Source organism: Phasianus colchicus, chromosome 1 (assembly GCF_987193195.1).
Source record: "Phasianus colchicus chromosome 1, bPhaCol1.hap1.1, whole genome shotgun sequence".
Taxonomy (NCBI): Eukaryota; Metazoa; Chordata; class Aves; order Galliformes; family Phasianidae; genus Phasianus; species Phasianus colchicus.
In genome coordinates, this window is record NC_143436.1 from 85,764,463 (window position 1) to 85,778,162 (window position 13,700).

At 45.5% G+C, this 13,700-nt stretch overlaps 1 protein-coding gene across 1 annotated transcript; it reads left to right on the forward strand.

The window, feature by feature from the left end:
• Positions 1-214: 214 nt before the first annotated feature.
• Positions 215-13,689, forward strand: SLC19A2 (solute carrier family 19 member 2). The gene is made up of 6 exons (XM_031613195.2): positions 215-427; positions 521-1,126; positions 4,115-4,337; positions 9,098-9,290; positions 10,162-10,303; positions 10,507-13,689. The coding sequence occupies exons 1-6, from the start codon at positions 260-262 to the stop codon at positions 10,630-10,632; spliced, it is 1,458 nt and encodes a 485-aa protein (XP_031469055.1). The 5' UTR covers positions 215-259; the 3' UTR covers positions 10,633-13,689.
• The last annotated feature ends 11 nt before the right edge of the window (positions 13,690-13,700 follow it).

The window sequence follows — 13,700 nt, forward strand, 5'->3', positions numbered from 1 at the left end:
GGGACCCCAGAGGCCGGCCGCGCCGCCCCCACTCCCCCTCCACCCCCCCCACACACGTGCTCTTCTCCTGCCGCAGCCCTCCCACCTCCCGCTTCCCATTGGTCGGCCTGCCCGGGAGGAGGAGACTTTATCCAATGAGAAGGCGGCACGCAGTCCCGCCTCCGAAGCACCAGCGAATGGGCTTTAAGAGCCGCGCGGCGGGCCGGCGGTTGGAGGTGCCTTTGGGGAGGGAGGTGACCTCTCAGCCTCCTGCGCCGGCATGGCGGGGCTGCGGGGGGCCCGGCCCGCGAAGAGTGGCCCCGGCTGCTGCTGGGCTCTGCCCACCGGGCTGCTGTGTGCCTACGGCTTCTTTTGCAGCGTGCGGCCCTCGGAGCCGTTTCTCACCCGGTACCTGCTGGGGCCGCGCAAAAACCTCACCGAGACGCAGGTACTGGGGTGCTCGGAACCGTGGTGCCCGCTTTTTATTTCCATTCGCCGCGGGGTGACCGCCGTCTCTTCACCTCCTCTCCTCCCTCCTCAGGTGTTCAACGAGATCTACCCGGTGTGGACGTACTCGTACCTGGCACTGCTGTTCCCCGTGTTCCTGGCCACGGACTACCTGCGCTACAAGCCCGTGGTGCTGCTGCAGGGCCTGAGCCTCATCGTCACCTGGTTCTTGCTGCTCTACGCCCAAGGGCTGCGTGCCTTCCAGCTCCTCGAGTTCTTCTACGGGATGGGCACCGCCACAGACATTGCCTACTACTCCTATATCTACAGCGTGGTGGATGTGGATCTGTACCGCAAGGTCACCAGCTATTGCCGCAGTGCCACACTGGTGGGCTACACGGTGGGCTCTGTGTGCGGGCAGCTTCTCGTGTCCCTGGCAGGGTGGTCCCTCTTCAGCCTCAATGTCATCTCCTTGACCTCCATCTCCGTTGCCTTTGGCACAGCGTGGTTCCTGCCGATGCCGAAGAAAAGCCTTTTCTTCCACCATGCTGCCACTCGGTCCTTCAGCTTGGAGATGAAGGTCATGGACTGTAAGAATGGGGCCATCGTGCAGGACCAGCCTGGCGTGCCAAGGGTGCCTGGATGGGAGGATGAGGTCAAAATGCCCTTAAACAGGGAGGGACATTCAGCAGAGAAAAAGGTGAGCTCCATCCTCCTCGTATGTTTGTGTATGTACGTGTCCATAGGTGCAGTAACCAACAGCAAAAAGCATCCCTTCACCTCTCCCGCTTCCTTAGTTATGGCACAGGCAAATCTTTTCCTGGTTTCCTCTCTCTGATAGAGCTCAATAGGCTACTCCTTGATTTTTCTGAAGTCACTCTGCACCTGTTTGCACCTGTTACAGGGCTTCAGCTAGAGCGCTCTGGCTGTCAAATCCCTATCCAATGTTACAAGGTGTATCTCAGGGTGCTGAAAATTCTCTGCTTGTCCAAATGCTGTGTTCACTTCTAGATATGCCTGTGAATCTCAGAGGCAAGAAACTGATCTTCCTGCCCCCATGTCTTGAACGCTTTTGCTCCTTTGAATATTATGCAAACTGTGGTAATAAGCTATTGGTTTCTGTCTTATGATCCTGGAAGGGAACCGCTCCAGGAAGGGAGCTGTGGTAGTCCTGGAGAGCATTTACAGACTGGTGCTGGATATTTGGGGGGAGGGGAGGGCGGGCAGAAATATGGATAAATTGCAGGGAATATCTTTGGTGTTCAGTTTAGTGCATCCTAGTTGTGCACCACAGTTGATGCCAGCGATGCCCTAGCTGCTGCAGACCTGTGACCTCCAGCACAGCCAGCGGGGGCTCCCAGCTGCTGCAGGCTGTTACACGTGTGTTTGCAGCTTGTTGAGATGTGTGAGAACCTGTGGTGGCACAGGGCAGGCTTGGGGTCCTGAGGAGGGTCAGCATTGCTCTCACCTGTGAGAAGTGATGCTTCTTTTAGAACAGGGCATGAGGTAGGCTGCGTTGGGCAGCGGAGAAGTGATTCATCTTGGCAAGCAAGCCAGGATCTGGAGCGAGAGGAATGGGGAGTTGGACTTATATTTATTTAATTTTGAGATGGGTTGTGTTATTCCTGTGTGTGTCAGGGCTGGGGTTTGCTCCCCAACAACGGGGCTTTATGCCCTAGCAGCCAGGTAGCAGGTTTAGGCACAACTTGTGCATACCCTATTGCTGAGTTGGCAGGGGAAAATGAAATGCTGGATGGAGTCTTTTGTTTTCTTTTCTTAAAGGAGAGGTCTATGTATCTTTATCTTGCTCTGTCTTATGTTGAAAAGAAAGGGCAGCAGCACGGCACTTCAGCTTTTGCACGTGTTTCTGCAGATTTTCTGCTTTTAGGGCAGGAGTGGCTTTGCTGAGGAGATTAAAAGCAAAAGTATTTATCCATGTTCTACTTGCCTGAGTATTTGTTAAACAGGACTGAAATTCAGTGCCAATAAATGACAGGATTAATATCATCTCTCTTCCCCTTCTATTTGTCTGGCTCCCAGCCCCCACTGCCGGGGACAGGGCTGCTCCAGAACTCGTGCTGGGGAAGGTGGGGGAGGGGGAAGGAATTCAGAACCAGCCTGGGGTTGGGTCAGACCAGGTGCCAAAATCTGAGAGGCACTGCTGCCTGGCTGCAGCCTTAATTAAGGTAATGGCAACCACGTTTGATGAATGTACCATTATTTGCACTACCGCTAATGTACAGAAGCGCCGCCAGGGGAGGGGGAGGAGCCTGTCTTGCTTATCAGGTGCAAGTCTGTGTCAAGCTTGCAAATCAGAGTCTGCAGTGTGTGACGGTCACAGCTACTGTTTTTCCTGCACCTAAATGCATACTTTGTGTGGATGCTGACTTCTTCTCACGTTGTTCTGATGGACTTTGCAGAAGCAGCGTCTGTGCAGAGTAAGCATCTTGCCTTTGGAAAAGCACCGAAGGGACCATGTGCTATTAAATAATGATGCTCAGAAATTGGTGGTACTTCAAGAAGTGTAAAAGGGGAGCTCAGGACAGAGAGATCGCAGCCTTTATTGGGGATTTCAGTGGAGACATCTCAAAATGGGACTTGTAGTTTGAAGGGAAGCAGTGCTGTGCCATGGCTGTGTGTGCAGAAGTTCACAGGGTTTCTCTGCAGGGGGTTTCAGCTCATAGGGGCTGGTGACGCAGCTGGGATCAGGGTCTTTACTGAATCACATCCCATGTGAAGTAACTGCTGCTCGGGCTGATGTGAGAGCAAGCAGCTCTGGCTACAAAGTGAATGCATGCTTGCTTCCTCTCTTGATTTGGAACAAGATGGTGAGGAATGTTATCTCTAAGACTCATTACTTAAATTTTTTTTCAAACCACTTTGTGAGTCTTTTCCTCTTCCTTCTCCCTCTTGTGTTCTTTCTAGAAAGATCTGGAAGAGAAAGGTTCACTCCTGCCTCATTCCCTTTGTCAAAGAACTTCTATGTGCAAGAATTGTCGTTTGTGATGGTGTCTGATGGAAGGACCTTTCATTCTCTTTAGATCCTCAGACAATATCTCTCTTCTAAGAGCACTGACTGACATTAACAGGGATAGAGAGTGGTGCAATGGTACTGCTTCTTTGAATTCTTAACCCCTGAATGCTGGTACTAAGGACAATTGACTTTCATTTGTGAGGGGAAATATTTTTTAAAATACTGTTACTTGAACTCTTTCTATGCTGATCCAAATTCAATCAGACTTGCTAGGATTTAATAAATGAGCTGTCAGTGATGTTTTTGCCTTTGAGGAATGACTGATTTCTGATCTTGTTCCCTCAAAGTGGATGTTGTCCCTAGTCTCTTCTCCCTGTTACCTGTCAGTTGCTCATGTAATGCTTCTGGTAATCAGCAATTACTGCTCTGTAATGAAAGACAGAAATGGGGAGGGAGGGTGCTTGTGACTGAGACCTTCCATCCTGTGTAAAGGGTCAGCCCTTACGTTGGTTACCTGGTTAGGGCAGGGATCAGCTCTTGGGACCTCTGTGTGATGGGGAATCCTTCTTTTTCACTGCTTGGTGCAACTTTGTGTCTTAAATTGGTTCTGTTACTCCTCAGTGACCAGACCTGTTGGAAGCTGTAATTTTGTGGAGCAGCCTGAAGTATTTATAAGCAGACTAACATTTATCTCTCCCTCTCTAACTTCTGCAGGAGCAGAAAATAGATGCCTTAAAAGTCCTCAAGGATCTCTGGCGGGACTTCCTGCAGTGCTATTCCTCTCGGACCATGCTGTGCTGGTCAGTCTGGTGGGCGCTGTCTACTTGTGGCTATTTCCAGGTCATCAACTATGCTCAGGGCCTGTGGGAGATGGTGCTGCCTTCTCAAAGCACAGAGATCTACAATGGTGGTGTGGAGGCAGCCTCAACGTTGCTAGGTAAGCTGCTAATGTAGCTCCTGCTCTGCTGTGAGAAACGTCTTATGTCCCTGGATGTCACCAAAGCGCACTTTGGACATGTCTTATATTCACCTATGCTTGCAGGAGAGGGAATCTCTGTGCTTGAGATGAGTCTTCCATGGCATGCACGGTGCAGTACTCAGCACTGAGTTTGCTTTGTGAAGCTCTAATTCTTGTAATCCAGTGCATAGGTATTTAAAGGAGCATCCTGAGTCAGTTGTTCTGAAAGACTTGGCACAAGGCTCCAGGTGTGTGGCTGCTCCTTCTTGGCTGTCACTGTAGCTACAGGCTTAAAGCAGTTGGGGTGGTTGTTTTAGCCACTCAAAGCCAGGCTGAAGGTTCTTTACATTTGCTACTTTTTCTCTGGCAGTGTAGGGAACATATGAAAGTTTCCCATACACATGCAGTGTGCAGTGAGCTGCCATATAGTCACTTCAGCACTGTTAAAAAGAAATGCTATTTAAGATGAAGACTCTCTTGACTTGAAAGGGCCAGGTGGGTCAGACAACGCACAAACTGTCTAATAAGCTATTTAATACTGTTTCATTATCAGTAGTAGGACAATACCTTTTTAATGTAGCTGACTTATCTTTCCAGAGGCTTTTTAGATGTTGCTGCAGTATATTCCTTTTCTTTGATGGAGCATTGTTCTAACCATCTCCTGTGCATGTTACCTTCTTGGGGGCAGAATAAACCATGGTATCCCAACAAACAAGGCTTGAAACCTGTCTTTGGCATGTTCAGCCCTATATTGGAGTTTAGTGGGAGGCTCTGTCTGTTTTATAGCTCTAAAATCTTATCTAACGTGTTGACTGGGTTTGAACCAGTCAGCAACTTAATTCTTGAGTTTTTGACCATTAAAGAGTTTTCTTTGAACGACTCTTAAATAGCATGTGCTTAAATGTCTTCACAGCATGATACTGCAGCTCTTATTTTAGTTATTTTCATTTGGCTTCCTCTGCTATCCTGCCTTGGCCTCAGGAAGGAAAAGAATTGGTAACAAGGAGGTAATCATCCCCCTGTACTCAGCAATGGTGAGGCTGCACCTCAAGTACTGTGTTCAGTTTTTGGGCCTGTCACTACAAGAGAGACATTGAGGCCCTGGACTCTAAAGAAGGGCAATGAAACTGGTGAGGGGTTTGGAGCACAAATCTTATGAGGAGTGGCTGAGGGAGCTGGGATTGGTTAGTCTGGAGAAGAGGAGACCTCATTGCACTCTACAACTTCCTGAAGGGAGGTTGTGATGAGGAGTGGTTTGGCCTCTTTACTCCCAGGCAACAAACAGGACCTGAGGAAATGGCCACAAGTTGTACCAGAGGAGGTTTAGGTTAGACATGAGGAAAAACTTTCTCTCAGAGAGTTGTCTGGCACTGGAATGGCTGCCCAGGGAGGTGGTGGAGTCGCCGTCCCTGGCAGTGTTCAAGAGGTGTCTGGATGAGGAGCTACGAGATATGGTTTAGTGCTTGTGGCAGCAGTGGTGATGGGAGGATGGTTGGACTAGATGATCTTGCAGGTCCTTTCCAACCTTGTGATTCTATCCTTATCAAATCCTGTCAACAATTGCCTTGTTGGAAGAAAAGGTAGTTGACACTCAACTCAGGCTAAACTAAATTGTTTTTTCCTCTGATATCTTTTCTGCAAATGGTTGAGTCATTTCAGGTGATGCTTTCAGAAAATGAATTAGCTTCTCGCTTTGAACTACTCATAAAAGAGAACCAAAATTCTTCTGCTTGACACAGACTAAGTACTTGGAACAAGTGAAGATTAGAAATCTCAACAAAAAGCTTTCAGTAACCTAGACAGTGGGATTGAGTGCACCCTCAAAGTGTGCAGGTGACGCCAAGCTGATTGATATGACAAAATAGAGGGATGCCATTCAGAGAGACCTGGACGAGCTCGAAGGGTGGGAGGATGTGTACCTAATGAGTTTCAATAAGGCCAAGTGCAAGGTGTTGCACTTGGGTCAGAGTAATCTCAAATATGTATACAGGCTGAGAGAACAACTCACTCAGAGTAGCGCTGAGGAGAAAGATTTGAGGGTCTTGGTGAGTGAAAAACTGGACAAATATGTGCTCGCAGCCCGAAAAGCCAACTGTATCCATGGGCTGCACCAAAAGAAGTGTGGCTAGCAGCATGAGGGAAGTGATTGTCCCCCTCTGCTCTGCCCTCATGAGGCCCCATCTGGAGTAGTGCATCCAGGGCCATGAAGTCCTGAGGGCTGGAGCATCTCTCTTGCAAAAACAAGCTAAGAAAGCTGGGTTTGTTCACCCTGGAGAAGAGAAGGTTCTAGGGAGACCTTGTATCCTTCTCGTACTTGAGGAGTACTTAGAATCAAGAGGGAGACAAACTTCTTCCATGGTTTGATAGTGATGGAACAAGAGGGGATGGTTTTCCTCTAAAAGAGGGAAGATCTACATTAGGTATTGGGGGAAGGTTTTTACTCAGAGGGTAGTAAGGCACTGGCACAAGCTGCTCAGAGAAGCTATGGATGCTCCATTCCTAGAGGTGTTTAAGGCCAGGCTGAACATGACCCTGGGCAACCTGATTTGGTGTCTGATTTGGTGGTTTGCAGCTGCCTAGATCAGGAGGGTTGGAACTAGATGATCTACAAGATGATCTCTTCCAACCCAAGCCATTCTGTGATCTTATGTATAGTGGGACTGAAAGGAATCTGAGATGATCATCTAGTAACCTGACTTTCTAGGCAGTAATGCATATGCTCTCACTTCTGTTTTCCAGTTTGAATGTATTTATGAGCAGTATATTTATTTCTGACTTCACAAAAAGGCTATGTTTTTGCCATAAGCTTCTCATTTTAGCCTATCTGTTGATGTTCTTTACCATGGGCCAGTGCTGCCAAGCTTTTGTACCTATTCTTCAGTAGATTTGAGCTCATCTCACTGGCCCCTCTTTGCACCAACTTTGCATCATATCTGATTTGAGTTGCATTCTTCTTGAAGATGGATGACCAGAACAGCACTCAGCTTTGTTCAAGGAGCCCTTGATCTTGTAAAAGAACATGAGTGCACTTCACTTCTCTCTCTTTACTGGAAATCTCTGATCTCTGTCCTGCTGCATCCCAGATTTCATCTGCTGTTGTCGTGGATCTTAGTTATCCTGTGATCAGTTATGAGGAATGTCTGTTTACCTTCACATAACATGCTGCTGCTATCCCTGCCTGTACATGTGCTTCTCTGGAGTAGGATTTGAATAGAGCATAGTGACTTATATGGCTCTCAGCTTCCTGTCCTGTGCAACATAAATATTATTCTTTCTAATCAGGTCAACTGTTTAGCCAAATCTATGCAGTTTCTTAGAGTCTTGGCAGACCTTCATCAGGCTGGGACATGAAAACACTGGATTAGCTATACGTGTCTAATTGCTGGACACAGGTTGTATATGTTATAATCAGGTACTGAACTGGTATAACCTTGAGCATTATTGGGAATACAACTTTGAGTTGTTCCTAGATCCCTAGAATGAGACACTGAATGCCTCTTCCCAAATTTCAAAATTAATGAGATGATGGAAAGAAGGCTCTAGGACCTAGCTTCTTTTTGTATCTTAGTGTTTCTCTAATAGGGAGAGCCAGGCTTTCAGAGAGCAAAATGTCAGTCAGATAGTATCACAGGCACTGAGAAGAAGAGTTTGGGTTGGGGCGAATATATTCTTTCTCCAAGGCAAAAAGAACTACCTCTTCTGGTCTGCAAGATTATTGTGAGATCTGACAGGATTGCAGGCTTATGCCCTGTCAAAAAGAGCCTCTGTGTTTTGAGATATTTCTAAGAGAAGAGTCCAGTTGAGGACTACAAAGCCTAGATGCTACAATGTAGCACTTCTATACGGTGATCAAACGCTGAATACAATCCTGTTTTTCAGAGCTTTCCAGTAAGCCTCCCTTTATCAGTATGCTGTTTGTCTAGTTCACTGTAGTGACACAGCAGCAACATTACAATATTGGTTGCTCTTTCACTTGTTTGCAAAACAAAGCCTACTTCGAATAGGAATTTCCTTGTAATAGATATCTTGGCTTCTTAGTAGTTACAGCTGTGACAGTGCATGAAATACATCTTGCCTGCTGTTTGAGAATTGCATATTTTATGCCACCCATCTTGGGATCTGTCTTGTCCCAGCTCCACCTTTCTGAAATCCAGCAGGATCTACAGACCTGTTCTGGTTATAAAGGATTGTTTGTGCACCATCAGTGTTGAGATTTTTTTTCTTTTTTATGGCCTCATTAGTTTGTAATGAAATTTTTAGATCTTTTAGATCTGGGTTTGATCCCGTGCTCTCACTTAATGAGCCCAGTGGGAAGATGACAGTAAGTGTAGGTTTTCCTGCCTCCTAAATGAGAGTTCTACCAGCTGCCTGACAAAGTGGGTATAAACCCAGTGAATGTAGACCCTGAAGCACCACAGCACTGTTAACAGGGTGCTTCTGTGAAGCAGTGTTTACATTTCTGTTGCCTAGTTGACAACACTTCTATGATCAGAGCAACTATGGTTTGAGTCACGAGGTTGCTGTGCTTGTGAAGCTAGGGAGGAGATTCCAGTAGGAGTCATCATTGACCTATTTTGTTTTTCCCCATAAGCATAAATAGGAGCTTAGATTTGCTAAGGTGTGTGCATTAGTATCTTCCATTTCACTCGTGTTTAGGTGGTAATGGCCATACAGCTAGTACTGTATTCAAATTATTCCAAGTGCAGTAACTAACAGTTATGCTTTCCTTCCCCTCACAGGAGCTGTTGCAGTATTTGTTGTGGGTCATATAAAAACATCCTGGGCTATGTGGGGTGAAGTGGCACTTGCCCTGTTCTCCTTTCTTATTGCTGCTGCTGTGTATATTATGAACACTGTTCACAACATCTGGGTGTGCTATGCATCTTATGTTGTCTTCAGAATTATTTACATGCTGCTAATCACAATAGCGACGTAAGTATATATATATATATATATATATATATATAATCTTTTTAATGTAGATTGCTTTCAAGACTACAACTGCTGTGAAAGCTGACTTATTTTCTATGTAAGCAGTGTCTCACCCTGATTCAGGAAATCTGTTGCAAGGGTTTGTGTTCTGATTCAAGTTGAAAACTGAGGCACCGTGGTGTGTATCTTGCTGGAAGTGTACCCAAGCTCAAATGGCTTGATTTTTAAAATATTTAAAAATATATTTTTCTAAATGCTTAAATATTACATAGTGCTTCTTGCCAGGATGATCTATTTCTGTAAACATGGCTGGGTGAAGCGTTCTCCATGAGGAGAGGACATTGCTTTATCTATATTATGGCAGTCAGTTTTCCCTAACATGTACTGGAGGAGACTTCTTCAGTGTTGCTCTTTGCTTTGAGGAGGTAAACACAGCTGTTGTTGAGCTGTGTGACAGCCCAGGTACTTTGGAGAGGTGATGGTGAAACTGGTAATTGCAAAGAGATCCTGAACTCCTGTTCAGGATTGTGCAGGAGGTCATGGCCCACACTGAGGTAGGTTGATGCTTAGAGGTTGCCAACAGTTTTTGAGATTAGAGGGCACTGTACCTGTTCAGACTGCATCAGACAGAGCTGCTTCAGTAAGACTGAAACCCACAGGCTTCCCAAAGTATCTGTAGCTTTTTAGATGTCTCTGGAGTCTCCATAGTCTGCCCTGATCCTATTTAAACAAGTATACTACAGCTAATTTAGCTGTAGAAAAAGTGTAGCTCCTCAGGTTGCTTAGTCATCTTATACAGAGATACTCCTCCTAGTCTTACGCTTCCCTTCTCCTTCCAAATCTTTGTTTCTGTCCATCCCTGTCTCTCCAGGTTTCAGATTGCTACAAATCTCAGTGTGGAGCGGTACGCTCTGGTGTTTGGGGTCAACACATTCATTGCCTTAGCACTTCAGACTTTACTCACATTAATTGTCGTGGATGCCAGTGGGCTTGGATTGGACATCTTCACTCAGGTATGACAGACTTTTTTTCTTTACTGATGGGAGGGAGGAATGCAAAACAGGCTATGAAGTCTCAGCCACCAGTTTCTGGGGCAAGGGTTTGCTGATAAAGAAATGCTTACTAATTCCTGATCTTTAAGGAAGCTCATGAATTAACCTTCTTGCATGCTTAGTAACTGTTTTGTTTAGTCACTTTTTCCTTTTCTTCTCTGCAGTTCATGATTTATGCATCTTATTTTGCGGCTATCTCCCTGGTGTTCTTGGGCAGTGGTGTATACAGTATTATGAGAGCCCACAGAAGACAAGAGCAGGTGCAAAACAGGTCTCCTGAAAGCTGTTAGTGCACTACATGAAGACTCTGTGGCTACATATGAAGACAGAAGTCTATTTTTAATCTCTGCCTTTTCTTCCCAAGGCAGTCATCTTGATGGTACTTGATCCATATTTATACTATATTAGTAGTACACTTTAAAAGGTAAATGTATTAGGTCTTACGTAAGTAAGAACAAATATCTTCTTTCTAAAATGCCTTTTGTTCTTCTGTTGCATGTTTGGGATGTGCAATGAAGAACAAATCTCAAAAAAAAAAAAATGAAAGCCTTGGGATGTTTTAGTCTAAGGCTGTGCATCTGGAGGCCGCTGTAGGAAAGGCAGCTTTAGGATTGCCTGGTCAGCTACTACTCTTCTTGTTGTTAAGATGCTGCTGCATGAAGGATGTGTTCATAGACTTCTTTCTGCAGAGACTTGGGCCCAGGAGAGGCGGTGGCCTTAGGCCTGTGCTCTGCAGCATGGTTCTCACTGTGCCTGCCCTGTGATGCTGGATACTCTGTTTTGAGGACTCTGACACTAAAGTTTCTGCATACGCACATGCTTCCTTCAGTTGTTTGTACTGTTTCTGCTGTTTGTCTCCTATCTTTGCTGTCAGATCTCTACTACAACTGATAGTGTTACCTCTCCAAAAGCCTAACTATGTCCTGAGGCAACTTGTGACAGCGCTGAATTGCTCTCAGTGATGCTACTTCTGCTGTGAAGGCCTGTCCACAAGGGAATGTAAAGCTGTAGGGGAACCCTAGAGGGATCCATTTTCAATTGGACTAGGTGCTAGTCTGCAGAACCACTTGATGTCCTTGCCTTTGTCCTCTAGGGTTGCAAATTCTTGCAATTGTAGGAGTCACTGATCCATAACCCTGACGGCTGGGCATCTCAGTGGGATGGTGGATATGAGTGCATTATCGGAGGAGGAAGGTGACTTGAAAGATTTTAGACTGTTCTGTGTAACCTCAGAATTGTGACTGCAGTTACTGTATTTAACAGAATGAACACTTGAGGTTTTGAAAAATACTGATTACTGCTCTGCCACTCCTTCCCATTTTAAAGAACCTTTGTTTCTGGTGGGTCTGCCTCATCTTTCCACTTAAGCAAAAAGAAAAGAATATTTATGGGAGAAATTGTTTTTTATTTTCTTTGGTCTGGGCAATTTGGGTCTTGCCTCATACCTGATTTTTAAAATAATTTATTTGTTCCAAATTGCTTCAGCACCGGTGAGGAGTTGCACAGAGCTGTCCTAGACTTGGGCACCTGGGTACTCAGGCACCATGACCAGCACAGCACTGTGGGCATGTCCTGTAAGTTGTCCCTGTTGCTGTGCAGGTTGTGGTTTTAAGCATACGGGAGAACTGGCAAGGGAGAACATGTTGTACAGTCTGCTTCTTTTCCATGCCTACTCCTCGTGCAGCTGGAGTTATTCCAATCAGCCTGAAGAGGCAGCTTCATCTTATTGCCTGGTCTGTCTTGTGCTGTGGAGAACTCAGTTTTTCTCTCCTGGCTGGAAGAGGTACAGCCATTCTCATTTGTGTGAGCCTCAGTCTTAACCACACAAAGTGAATGACTAGCACATTTGAGATATGCTCTCTGGGGTCTCTGGAGCTCTTCCAGGCTGGCTGTGCAAGGAGATGCACTCTCCAGAGCTTAGTACAAGCAGCCCACCTCCTGAAGTGTCTTCAGGGTTCAGCTGTAGTGACACTGACATGCATAAATTTAACTGCCTTATCCTGAAATAGAAACTTGAAGCCACCTATGTATATATTCTGTTCTTTAATGTATTAAAAAAATCTGAAGCTGTGAAGAAGTCTAGCTGACAGGCTGTCTTGAGAAAGGAGTAGAAAGAGCATCTCCTGTCCTTTGGACTCCTTGGCCTGATGGCAGCTGTGACATGAGATGAGGCATGGATACATGGCGCTTGTATCAAGTGACTGAAAGAAGCAGCTCAATTTTACTGTTTTTATTACAGAGAATAAATGTTTGATGGGGAGCAACACAGTTATTTAAAGAAAAAAGTCAAATAGCTATGAGTTACAGCAGTAACAATAATTTTTTTTTTTTCCTACAAAAGTAATGAAATTGTAATAGAGCAGCATGCTACACTGTGTACATCTTCAGGCCTGTCAAAGTATGAAGGCTAAGGATGTTCTTCTGTTGTGCAGCTGGTGTGGTGATGAAATGCCAGTGGCTAACTGCAGCTGTATATGGAATTACTGATGCCTATGAAATTCTGTAAGCATGCTGTTATTGTTGGTAGGACCCATTCACCTTGTTTCTAATTGAACAGGTATTTTTGTTAAATAAAAATTTTTCAAGATATCGTGTGTGGTCAGTGTCTTTGTATTCTGATATCTTGCTAATCTATGGCATTGCTGCCATTAATGTTTGTAGTTTGTCTTGAGCATCTGTGCTACAAGGGGGAAAAAATCTGGGCAAACCATGCTAAGTCTAAACTGTCATCTTCTTGGTTCTGTTTTGTGTAGGTTTGCAGAACGCTGTGAGAGTATCTTGCTTTGGGGTTCCTTTAATTGCTGAGCAGTTCAGAAATCCCATTCTATAGTTCTAGCACAGAGTGATGCAACTGAGGGAAAAACTTGGTGCAGGGTAACCCTGGTCAGCACAAGCTTGTGGGAAGCACAAGCCTCATTAAAGTTGACTGCAAGGGAAAGCAGGTGTGTTTACTGTGTGGGTGGACTGTTCTATTTACATCAACCAGATTACAAAATTGAGGTTCTAAGGAAGAAGCACTACAGATTTCTAGTCCTGGTACATCCACACTTGATTACATTAGGAAGCTGTCCCTGTGTTGTACTTCTGGAAGAAATGACTGCTACCTGCTAGTGCAGGCTGGGCTGAAGGGGGGGAAGTACTCTCTGGGCTAGCAGACTGTGGCTAGTAGCCAACAAGCCGCCTGTATTGCTCGTGAAGAGGAAAAAATAGATGACTGGGGAGAGTGTGTGTGCGCTAGGGAAAAAATGCAACTCTTGCAAGTATTTCTTTGAGAGCCTTATTGCTGAGGCAGGATGGATGCAACTGTCAGTACGTCAGATGTGAATTTCATTCTCTGCCTTATCTGGGTGAGTAGGGA

Excerpts from the sequence above, each read along its gene's own strand:
- SLC19A2 (XM_031613195.2), top strand. The coding sequence starts at position 260 with ATGGCGGGGCTGCGGGGGGCCCGGCCCGCGAAGAGTGGCCCCGGCTGC. Across the intron at positions 428-520 it reads AAAACCTCACCGAGACGCAG|GTGTTCAACGAGATCTACCC; the intron begins GTACTGGGGTGC and ends CTCCCTCCTCAG. Across the intron at positions 10,304-10,506 it reads GATTGGACATCTTCACTCAG|TTCATGATTTATGCATCTTA; the intron begins GTATGACAGACT and ends TCTTCTCTGCAG.